At 40.8% G+C, this 12,500-nt stretch overlaps 1 protein-coding gene across 3 annotated transcripts in view; it reads right to left on the bottom strand.

Moving 5' to 3' along the window:
- The window catches only part of LOC113571417 (BAH and coiled-coil domain-containing protein 1), a 64,478-nt gene that overhangs the window by 51,687 nt on the left and 291 nt on the right, over positions 1-12,500 (bottom strand). For all 3 annotated transcript variants that reach the window (XM_035525463.1, XM_035525467.1, XM_035525472.1), the window contains exon 2: positions 9,726-10,047. In XM_035525463.1, coding sequence (XP_035381356.1) covers positions 9,726-9,897 — 172 coding nt within the window. In that variant the 5' untranslated portion in view covers positions 9,898-10,047. The remainder of the gene's footprint in view (positions 1-9,725; positions 10,048-12,500) is intronic.

Below are 12,500 nucleotides of genomic sequence, written 5' to 3'. Positions count from 1 at the left end.
TCTCTCTCTCTCTGATCCTACAAGCAGCTGCACTGAGCGTCACGCTTACTCAGCTAAAGTGTAAAAATAGACGGCGGCGTTGAACTGGAAGCTGGCGTGATGATACAGGGAGTCACTGCCTGGGCAGCTCATCTCCTTTGTGTTGGGCTGGTGCGAGAGCGAGGCCGGGCCGCAGTGCAGAAAACGGCACAGGGCCGCGTGGCACACTGCCACACTGCAGGGCACTCAGCGGTCACTCACACACACACACACACACATACATAAGTGAGCACACACACACACACACACACATACACACACACAAACACACACACATACATGAGTGAGCACGCACACACACACACACACACACACACATACATGAGTGAGCACACACACACACACACACACACACATATATACATGAGTGAGCACACACACACACACACGCTCACACACCCACACACATATATGCAAATGCTGACCACTCTCACACACCTAAGCCAAACACAGAACACCAGCCATGCCTTGCTCCACTGACACAGTCAACAAATAAACCTCACCCAGCCCTACCACCCTGGTAAAGACACACACACACACACAAACACCTTTCATAAGGAAATCAGTGTCATTACTGGAGAGATCAGAGTACACATACACAAACAGAAACCCACACATACAAACCCAAAGAGACATATGCACATACACAGACAAGTATATGAACTCACACCCACAGACACACACAGAGACACACAAACACATTCACAAATCCACAGAAACACAGGGAGAGAGAGAGAGAGAGAGAGACACACACACACACACAGACACACACAGGTATGCATACTCATACACAAACACACAAAGCCACAAAGGCACTCACACACACACATGTATGCACACACAGATACGTGCACACACACACAGACACATATTTCTAAGCAGACTGTCACACTCTTTACAAATACAGACTGAAAAGCGGAGGAACACACCACTCAGAACAGTATAGTGGCTTCCTCAAATAACAGCTTGTTTGCCTTTACTACAAAACAGGTTGCTTAAGATTTTAATGGACTACCACCGAGAATATGAACACAAAGCAGAGGCTGCTACGTGCTTTTGGCACAGACACGCACTTCAGTTTCTGCTGTGCAAACTCTTGTACTCAGTGCCACAGGATTCTTACACTTCAAATTTACAAAACCCTTATGAACTGCTTGTGAGCACTGAGCATCACTGACCGACCGAGTGTTTGTGGATCTGCGGATATGCGTGTTAAATCCAGGCAAACGGAATGTTTCTGTTCTGAATGCCACAGAGGCGCCAACCAAATGGAAAAGAAGCATCATATGAACAGAGGAGGGTTAATTGGCACCTTTTCAACCAGAATAACTCTGGTTCTGCACCAGTTTTTATTGGGACTGAGGACACGTCATCAGCGGAGGGCGTTGTACAGCAGAAGTAATAAGAGGACTGCAGAGCGTGTGGATGACCTGCCAGCATCTGTGCTGCTGTTACATATGTTTGTTTTTATCCAAAAATCAACTAATGTCGATAAGAATAAAGTATATTTGTCACGGGTAACAGATGTGCAGGAAAAAATGAGGAACCAAATGGGTATCCAATTGAGGTGTTTAATGAAATGAACAAAATATGAAATAAATTATAACAATAATTGATTGTCCAAACTGTTGAAAATTGAACCAGAATGGAACCTGCTCCACGTTGGTTGAAAAGGGCTATTTGAGGAGCAAAGGTAGACCGCAAACTGAGACCCTTGCTTTAAAGGTGTGGCTAGGAGAAGCCACACCTACATTGGTCTGTAGTGGCTGCTGAGGGATTCTGGGAAGGGGTATCAGATAGGTGTGCTCTCCAGGTTGTGAGTGGGCATAGGTAGGGAGTGGCAGAGGGAGACGTGAGTGGGCATAGAGAGGGAGTGGTAGAGGGAGACGTGAGTGGGAGTGGTAGAGGGAGACGTGAGTGGGCATAGAGAGGGAGTGGTAGAGGGAGACGTGAGTGGGAGTGGTAGAGGGAGACGTGAGTGGGCATAGAGAGGGAGTGGTAGAGGGAGACGTGAGTGGGAGTGGTAGAGGGAGACGTGAGTGGGCATAGAGAGGGAGTGGTAGAGGGAGACGTGAGTGGGAGTGGTAGAGGGAGACGTGAGTGGGCATAGAGAGGGAGTGGTAGAGGGAGACGTGAGTGGGAGTGGTAGAGGGAGATGTGAGTGGGCGTAGAGAGGGAGTGGTAAAGGGAGACGTGAGTGGGCATAGAGAGGGAGTGATAGAGGGAGACGTGAGTGGGAGTGGTAGAGGGAGACGTGAGTGGGCATAGAGAGGGAGTGATAGAGGGAGACGTGAGTGGGAGTGGTAGAGGGAGATGTGAGTGGGCGTAGAGAGGGAGTGGTAAAGGGAGATGTGAGTGGGCGCAGAGAGGGGGTGGTAGAGGGAGACGTGAGTGGGCGTAGAGAGGGAGTGGTAGAGGGAGATGTGGACAGATGTATGGAGAAAGTTATACACACACACAAAAATGCTCTGTGGACTCTGGTCAGAGAGTGCATAAAAATAAATAAATAATCACATATGATGAGTGACTGGCATCTCCTGGCATCACACACATAAACACACAGACATTGACATACACACACAGGCACACAAGTACACACACACACACACACACACACACACACACAGTTATACAAGCTGCACCACATGTCCGACTCCTGATGAGCGGAACTGTCCCTCTCTGCTCTCATACTTCAAAGAGCATCCCGCAACCTCTTTTTTGCTGGGCCAGATCTGAAAATAGCTGTTGTCTGATGAAGCCGTCTGAGTCTGGGTCCTCCCAGTAGAGTCAGTGACAACCCTGCTGGCAGAAGGACAACACTATCCACTGTCTCCGTTTCCTTTAAAGCAATACTTCACTCCAAAATGCTAAAAAACAATAAAAGTCAGTTACAGTTGCGGGTATGCCAGGGATTCAGTCTCCTCTAGCTCTTGTGGGTTTATGGCAGGAGGAGCATTTGGGGTGAGGTATTGCTTTAAGGATCGTCTGGAGGCGAGAGAGACGACGCCTGCAAATTTTATGGTCCACCAACGACGCGTCAGCCAACAAACACCTTCGCCAGCTGAGCGGGAGCTGTAGCTGGTCATAAACACACACCACACACTTTCCCAGTGCAGGCAAACACCTGCGTCTGCCTTTGAAGCTCCACTTTCACGTCCCTCTCTACTGTAGGGACCTTCCAGCGATACGGTGTTCAATAAAACCTCGCTATTTATTCCTCTCTGAGAACAACAATGGAATACATCACCATGACATTTTGAGGGATCGGGCGGATTGTAGAGAGAATCTGTGAAGGAGGAGGATGCTCAGATATACAGGCAGGACATGAAAACCAGGGGAGTGATGGAGACATTCGACTTCACAAACAATGAAAGACTGGGGGGTGCATGCTTCTGTTTTTTAATCTCTAAACAAAGTGCTGTAAAGCACACACACACAAACACACATACACACACACTCGGCAAGAATAGCCTGCAGTGTGGAGGGGTCAGGGGAGTCAAAGGGAGGGGCCAAGAAACGCCTCTGATCTCTCCAGTAACGACACTGATTTCCTTATGAAAGGTGTGTGTGTGTGTGTGTGTGTGTGTGTGTGTGTGTGTGTGTGTGTGTGTGTGTGTGAACAATCATGAAGTAATCAAGTAATCTCTGCCTTTTTAACAAACAGGCACTTTTATGATAGATATTCAATAACAAATCTTGCATCAGTAAACAATTTTAAAAAATCTATGTTGTGATGCGTGATTGTAAATGCATATGCACGCACGCATGCGCACACACACACACACACACACAGTCACAAAACCCCACCTCTACAGGTGCAGTCCTTCAAGTGGTAAAAATGTCATGTGGCATGCTGCTGCAGCTAGGTAATAATTATTATAGTATTACACTATTACAGTATTCCACTATTACAGAATTCTAGTATTATAGTATTACACTATTATAGTATTCCACTATTACAGAATTCTAGTATTATAGTATTCCAGTATTACAGTATTCCACTATTAAAGTATTCTAGTATTACAGTATTTCACTATTACAGAATTCTAGTATTATAGTATTACACTATTACAGTATTCAACTATTAAAGTATTCTAGTATTGCAGTATTCCACTATTACAGAATTCTAGTATTACAGTATTCCACTATTACAGTATTCTACTATTACAGACAGTATTTTACTATTGCAGTATTCCACTACTACATCCAGTATTCCACTATTATAGTATTCCACTATTATGTCCAGTATTCCTCTATTTTAGTATACTAGTATTACAGTATTCCACTATTACAGTATTCTAGTATTTCAGTATCCCACGATTATAGTCTTCCACTACTACATCCAGTATTCTACTATTACAGTATTATAGTACATTAATATTCCACTATTACAACATTCTATTATTCTACTATTAGTGTTCTAGTATTCCGCTATTACGGGATTCTTGTACTATAGTATTCCACTACTACATTGAGTATTCCACTATTATAGAATTTCACTATTACATCCAGTGTTTCTTTATTACAGTATTATAGTATTATAGTATGCCACTATTACAGTATTCTGCAGATATAGTATTCTACTATTACATTCAGTATTCTACTATTGTAGTATCCAACAATTACCATATTGCACTGTTATAGTATTCCAATATTGTATCCAGTATTATACTATTACAGTATTCCACTATTACATTCAGTATTCTAATATTACAGTATTCCCCTACTACGTCCAGTATTCCACTATTACAGTATTCCACTTTAACAGTATTCCACTATTAGAGTATACCACAATTATAGTATTTCACTATTACATTCAGTATCTACTATTACATTATTCCACTACTACATACAGTATTCTGATCCTAGGCTCACTAATCCGAGGCCCACTGACCTAAGGCCTGTGGACCCAAGGCCCAATGACCCAAGGCCTGCACATCCGAGGCCCACTGATCCGAGGCCCACTGACCCAAGGCCCTCTGACCCGAGGCCTGTAGACCCGAAGCCCACTGAACCAAGGCCTACAGACCTGAGGCCCATTGACCCGAGGCCCACAAACCCGAGGCCTGCTTCACCACATGAAATGGGAGAAACTGCCCAGCCAAGAGGAATATTTCCTAACCCTTTCACAGGGACAGGTCACAACAAAGCAAGAGCAGCAGCAGCTGCCATATGGTCACAGCCGTCTGCCTCACAGGGCCAGGAAAGCTCTGAATTTTTTTTAAAATTGTTTGAAGATGTCGTCACCAAGAAAGAGGCATATGAACTGTTTTTGTGAGCCTTTTACAACTGATTCTGAAATATTCAGAGTCCTTGTAAAGGGTTAATGTGAGGCACTATGTTAACAACAGAGAATGTTAACCAGTGAGTGTGTTAACCAGTGAGGGTATTAACCAGTGAGCATGTATACCTTTGAGCATGTAACCCAGTGAGAGTGTACACCAGGGAGTGTGTAAACCAGTGGGCATGTTATCCAGTGGGCATGTAAACCAGTGATCATGTTAGTCTACTGAGAAGGCCAAGGAAAGTAACAGACATTTCACAAAAAACACTAACCCTTAATACCACCTCTAGCACCTTCCCCCAACACCACTTCTTGCACCACCCCCACTTCCAGCACTAACACTGCCATCACTGGCACAACCCCCAATACAACCACAAGCACCATCCCCAATCATCACCATTAGCACCCCCCCCCCCATCACATCTAGCACCACCAGCATTACCACTAACACATTTCAAATTCTCCTACTCATTTATGGCATTTAGCTAACTAACACCACCCCCCACTACCACCACTACCACCAAACACCACTGTCACTACTAGCACCACTACCTACTACTATATCACCCTTCACCACCAGCAGCACCACCCCCAATACCACATCTCAAGATGAAGACCATAGTAGAGTCCATGCAAGTTAAAGTAGGTACAACATTAACTGTGATTGGTGTGTTGTTAAGCGGAAGTGCACTGAGGAACTTAGCAATAGCAAACCACCTGGGAGAGCATGGAAGCCCACAGAATTGGATGAGCTAAAGGTATTGAGTGATGAAGAAAACCTCTTGAGTAGATGTTAGAAAGATTTAGACATTAAAAGTGTAACGATTTCCATACAGTATTGAAAAACCTGAAGGTCTGAAGGTTTCTTTCCTGCAGAAGCCAATGTCTGTTTGAGCTGGGTAAAGTACCTTCTATTTATGGAATTTTATTTGTGAATCCACTATTGATTCTTAAAATTACAAATCAATCTTTAATCACTTTAGTATTTGTGTAGTTCCGTAGTACTTTTTCTAAGCTTGACAGGAAGGCTACAACATATACACCCATGAGTATATCTTTATGACATAATAATTGTATGGATTACTAGATAGCCATGCTTTCTTCTGAAGTCTTGCAAATCAGTTTCCATGTAACATTTATTTGTATGACTATCCTCACTACAATAATGCTAATTTCTGATAGTACGACAAGGCATTTTCACTGTTATGCTACAAACAGTTACAAAGTTGTTTACATTTATACTCAATTTCAATGTTAAATACTGAAATCGAATCTTGACCTCATCATAAATTGTATCAAAACAAAATGTAATGATGCGTGCATCATTACAGGCCTAGCAGGCATAGTGCAGATGCATCAAAGAGTACACCAACATACCAACATGACCTCAGAAAAAAGTACTCCAACATGGCCTCATGAAGAGTACTCCAACATTACCTCAGAGAAGAGTACACCTACATGACCTCAGGGAAGAGTACACCAACATGATCTCAGAGAAGAGTACTCCAACATGACCTCAGGGAAGACTATTATAACATGACCTCAGGGAAGAGTACACCAACATGATCTCAGAGAAGAGTACTCCAATATGACCTCAGAGAAGAGTACACCAACATGACCTCAGGGAAGAGTACACCAACATGACCTCAGAGAAGAGTACTCCAACTTGGCTGCAGAGAATAGTACTACAATATGACCCCAGAGAGTTTCACACTAGTTGCAATCCATTAAAGAAAGAATCAAGAGCCTGAAAGGCAATGTTACAGTTTCCTCAAATGTAGCCTACATACAAATGCATTCTTGAATAAAGTCTTATGGACATATGAGGAAAAACGTAACCTGTACTAAAGTGATGCAAATAGGAAATTCTAAAAAAAAATGCAATTGTCTTTCTTGATGATTTCACTGTTGACCCTAACAACAGGTTGAATTGGATCAAATTGAATTGGAATTGATCCAAGTGCACAGAAATGTCTTAACAGATGCCTGTAGCTTATAGGACAGAGCCTAACCATGTGGACGTTGAACCAAAGTATGCAGCTAAAGTAAACATGGAGTTCTCAAAAAAAAAAAATGGAATAGTCATCACTGGTTGACTCAGACACCCAATCTGAAAATCCATTAAGGATGGATTTCACTTACTGGACTCAAGACAAGGTAAAAATTCCCCCAAAATATGCAGGAACTAAGAATTCATTTCTGGTCTGCCTGAGCATTGTAAGGAAAGAACACAAGGTCCATTGATGTCTGTGAGACACACAAATCTGGTCATTGGTTGTGAAGAATTTGCAGTCATTTACTAAAAATGACAATTTAATTTAAGATTATATAATTTGTCCAATTTAGTTTTGGTCTTCAAAACAGGTGGACTGTATAAAATCCTATTAATCTTATGTGGTTCACCTATTTATTATGTAAACATCTCCAAATCAAAGGTCATCATTCTCAATTTTAATTTCACAGTCACTTTTTTGCTTGAGGTCCAGTGTCCTGGTGTATGCAGCCAAAAACAGCAAAACTTCACTGTCCTATTACTTATGCACTGCACTGAATTGAGACTGCGATGTTCCACGCAACCCCAGAAACTATTAAATGGGCTGGTGATTTTTTTATCCTCAAGAACAATACCCCACCTGTTTCACTCATTGAACAGTGATGACGTCTAAGGGGAGCTTTGCACAGTGATGCGGGCCACGAGGGAATAAGAAAAGAAACGCCATCCGGTAACCAGCACACCTGTCTGTACCCTTTAAACAATCTATATTCCAAATAACTGCAAGAACAAAGAGTCTAAATCTATAAATACTGCTCGCTCTCTCTCTCTCTCTCTCTCTCTCGCTCTCTCTCTCTCTCTCTCTCTCTCTCTCTCTCTGTGTGTGTGTGCGCGCGTGCATTTATGATTATATGACAAATAAGTTACTGTAAATATCACCTTTAAACGCATAGACATAAACGTGTCTTTTTAAAGAGAAAGAAATTGTGCTCTAACCAGCTGCAATTCACCTCAGTATAATGATCAAATTAAACTGACATAGGTAACACAAATAAGAAATAAAATGAAAATGTATCATTGCAACTTTATTACTCGAGAGAAAAAAATGAGTGTGCAATTACCATTTTATTGCCTAATTGATGCGTTCTGGATGTTTGAAATCTGCTTTATATTAATAGTGCAATCAACGTTTCTAGCGTAATTATCAAATAATTAGGCCGTAAAGTTTGTTGATTTTGCCGACCGCAAGGACTGATTTCGAAGTATGCCTCCATACGACCGTCTAAAATGCTGCCATCTCCTTCGCAAACATGATGATGGCATATTTGGATTTCAACTAATGTTACTTTGTTTTTTAAAAATAAAGTAATCTTTAAAATATTTATATCGTTTGATCGGACGCGTTTCAACGAGCTGAGTATATATCGCAGGCTATATTTGAATATTAAACATTAAAAACATAAGTAAATAATTTGTCATTGGAAAAACATGCTTTAAAATCGCATATAGTGTTTTATTTGAACGTGGGATCGTTTCATTTTGAAATACATTTCGTTTAGACTATGAAATATAACTTCGGCGGGTTAATATATTCAAACCATGTTTACGTATAAGCAAAGGGGGTTTATTCTATAAGGCAAGGGATAAAATATAGGCTGTGATAGCAGCGGGGGCTATTCATGACGAAAATATAAACTGTGGCGTTTCTCAACAGAATGATTCTCTTTAAGTATCGAATAAGCATGATTGCAGGATGTGTTAATATATTAAGACTTAACTGCAGATCGCGGAATATTGCTATAACTAATGTATGCTGCACCCACACATTTTCTCGTGGAAAACATACAAAAGGGCTCCCGAGGCCTCGAGTGATCGCACCACCGCTTTCTCGGCAGTATCCATCATCCCTTGGGCATGCGCACATCCGTCAAAAGACGACGTCTTTTGTCCAAGTAGGTTTATTAACATAGACTGCACTCTTTAAACGGCATTATTGAAAATCTAGATGCAGAACAACTTCTAGAAGAAATATACTGGGTATACTGCGTATTGCAGCATTTGCTATAGGTAAACAAGTGTAAAATATGTATATATTTTTTATATAAATACATTTTAAATTGTAAAAGCTATTAAATGCACGGGTTTATTTGTTTCTCTTTGTGACCATGATATGCTTTTGAATTACCAACATAAATCTTATTCATGAATTCCACAGTTAGTCTATTTGTCTGTTGACGCCACGTTATCAACAAATGCTTTACAATAAATCTGACTTGTTAAATTCTAATGCATCATCCAGGACGTTTAAAGGATGTTGGCATTAATAGCTGGGCTGACAGAAATGCTGTTAACTATATATATCGTGATAAATATATATTGCCATAGCGTGAAAAATACCATGGAACCAACCTGAATGCGTTGCCACTGGTAGGTGGGGTGGATAATATTTTCCGGGTGGGAAGTGACCGGTATGTTGGACAGAGCTATGGCCGGCGGAGGATATCCGAGAGGCGGCCCGATGCACCAAAGCGCCGCGCTCTGAAAGTAGGTGTGCTGGAGCAGAGAAATCCCGGCCTTCCATACTTGCAAAGTGTATATTCCAAGATCCGGAGGGTAGACGAAGATAATCAAAAGAAATCCATATATTATAATCCTTCTCGCTGGGTCTCAATATCGCTTTTAGAGAAAGTCTCGCCACTCCAGTTTATGCTGTAGCCTCCTATCATCTTTTCTATAAAAGAAAAAAAAAGACACAATGAGTTAATTTTGCGTGTAGCAAGATTCTTTGTTAATCATATCACATCAATTGTTAAACCGGGTATTTATCGTTTATAGTCTACACCAATCTGCCTAAGTGATGCATTATATGGAAGATGCAAGCTAGACTTATACAGGTCTTCCAACCGCGACGTGGATGGCCGGGATGACAACGCAAGGATTTCAAAGTGAAAGAGGAGACAGACATGGAACACACACTTCTAAATAAAACGCGCATCAAACACATCTTTACTTAATTGACAATATGCAAAAAAGTCCCACGTTATAAACTCCGCATGCCATCGTAAAGGATATGCAACAGTCGACACTACACTCACTTCTTTCCATTGTAATAAGCCAACCATATAATAATTCAAGCACATTTGGCATATGTTTTGTCATCATTTATGAAAAACATTTTGGATAACTTGTATAGGGTGGAGGTTGCAAATAATGGTATTAACCTCAATGGGTGACCTGATATTTTTAATCATATGTTAGCATATGCTGGGAAATGCAAAATAAAATTAACAAACGATATTTCAATTTAAAAGTTCTCATTTTATCATAAATCCAGTACACTTACATAAAGCACTCGCCGCGTCCAAGCTTGAACATAAAACTGATTAATTGGCCTGTAATAGCCTTCAAATTAAATATAAACTCAGCTCATTTTGAGAGGATTTCCCAAACCACGGTGATCAACGCAGATATCAGAAGCAAAATTGTCTTTGATCGCCTCGCGACAGTTTAGAATTGTGTGTGTGTGTGTGTGTGTGTGTGTGTGTGTGTGTGTGTGTGTGTGTGTGTGTGTGTGTGTGTGCGTGTGTGTGTGTGTGCGTGTGTAAACAACTGGGATTCTACTCTTTCATCTGCTGTGACCTGTTCTGGCCGTTATAGGATAATTATATCGTTAGCAGTATACCATAGATAAAACCGACAGTAAAAAAAATATAGCACGTGTTATATGAAGTTATTTATCTGAAATTACCCAAGATACATGCAAAGATGCACAACCTACACTATGCGATATAGCCTACCTATCTTCAGCTTTAGCAGCCTACAGGAAAGTGACAACAGGATGCCAGCAAAGATGAGAAGGAATTAAACATGCACCGAAGCAATTCAGTAAATAAAAATCGCTTCTTAAAATATAATCTACATTTAAATGTCGTAATCCTGTTGTCAACCGAGGGTTTAATTTTAGAGGGCAGTCCGGTATGACTGGCCCGGGAGTTAGCTGCCTTTGTCTTGCTACACATACTGTCCCCCGTCAGCCATTACCGTTCACCATCGAGCACAAATTCCCGAAACAAACCGTACCATTCTCCGGAATGCTCACCGATCAAACCCAGCGCCCCAGCTATTCTTAATGCACGTAAACAGGCCAGCATTCACAAGACTCGATTTATTTTATAGACGAAAGAATCAGCTCCGAAGTTGCCTGTCTTTTTAAGTGACAAGGTAACGAAAGCAATTGTTTTGTCTCGTCTAACAATGCCCCGCATAAATGCACGAGAACGATTTTTCGGTTTTCGGATTAAACTGATCAAGTACCATAATTCAAACCGACATCTAGTTTTTAGAATGCAGTCAGAGGTGCGAATGCAGATAATAAATCAAATTATTTTTATAGGTTCGATCACGCTGCGCAAGAGGCGCCCATCCGCGACAGCGTTTCCCGGGTGGGACCGCTTTCGCCCTGGATACCGAGAGAAAGAAGTGCCCCTCTCTAGTATGTTGTCTACGATAGGAATACTGTTTTGAAATCAACCCAAACTCACAACAAAACAAACATACTGATCATCAAAGAAAACAACTAAGTATAGACTACTGAAAATAATTAACGATATATTTGAACGTACGTCTAATTATACCCAGGCTTATTTCGATATCTCTAAAGGCGAATTGCAATTTAAAAAATGTTAAAACAATGGTAAAATTAATAAAATGAAATAATCCTGCAATGAAAGCTTTAAGCTACAAAGTATAATGATAGGATAGGATACAATTTATTTCAAATGGTTTGCGTTCAGTCAAATGCAAAGTGTTTTAAAATGCAAGCTTTAACAAATTTAATGAGCATACCATAGTACTCTCTGCAAATTTGTAATATAGCTAATTAGCTGGCAAAGAAATAGGTTCCCAGTTTAGGAGATCAAATTAATCTCAATTTAATGTGCAATGTAGGCTATCACATACGTTCTAGAACATGATGGCTTTGCAAAAACACCAGAAATGTTTCAACTTTAAGATGTTTTACTATGACATACTCATGTCACGTGCACATTAACCTATTCGTATTAGCATAATTTAAATAATTCCCTTGTCATCTTTGTCTTACGCTGTTTGAGTTAATGTTTTATAATGTATATTAATGTATTCAGCATATATATATATATATATATATATATATATATATATATA

The sequence above is a fragment of the Electrophorus electricus genome, chromosome 1 (genome assembly GCF_013358815.1).
Source record: "Electrophorus electricus isolate fEleEle1 chromosome 1, fEleEle1.pri, whole genome shotgun sequence".
In the NCBI taxonomy this organism is placed as follows: Eukaryota; Metazoa; Chordata; class Actinopteri; order Gymnotiformes; family Gymnotidae; genus Electrophorus; species Electrophorus electricus.
This window is presented reverse-complemented; position numbering and strand designations above follow the sequence as displayed.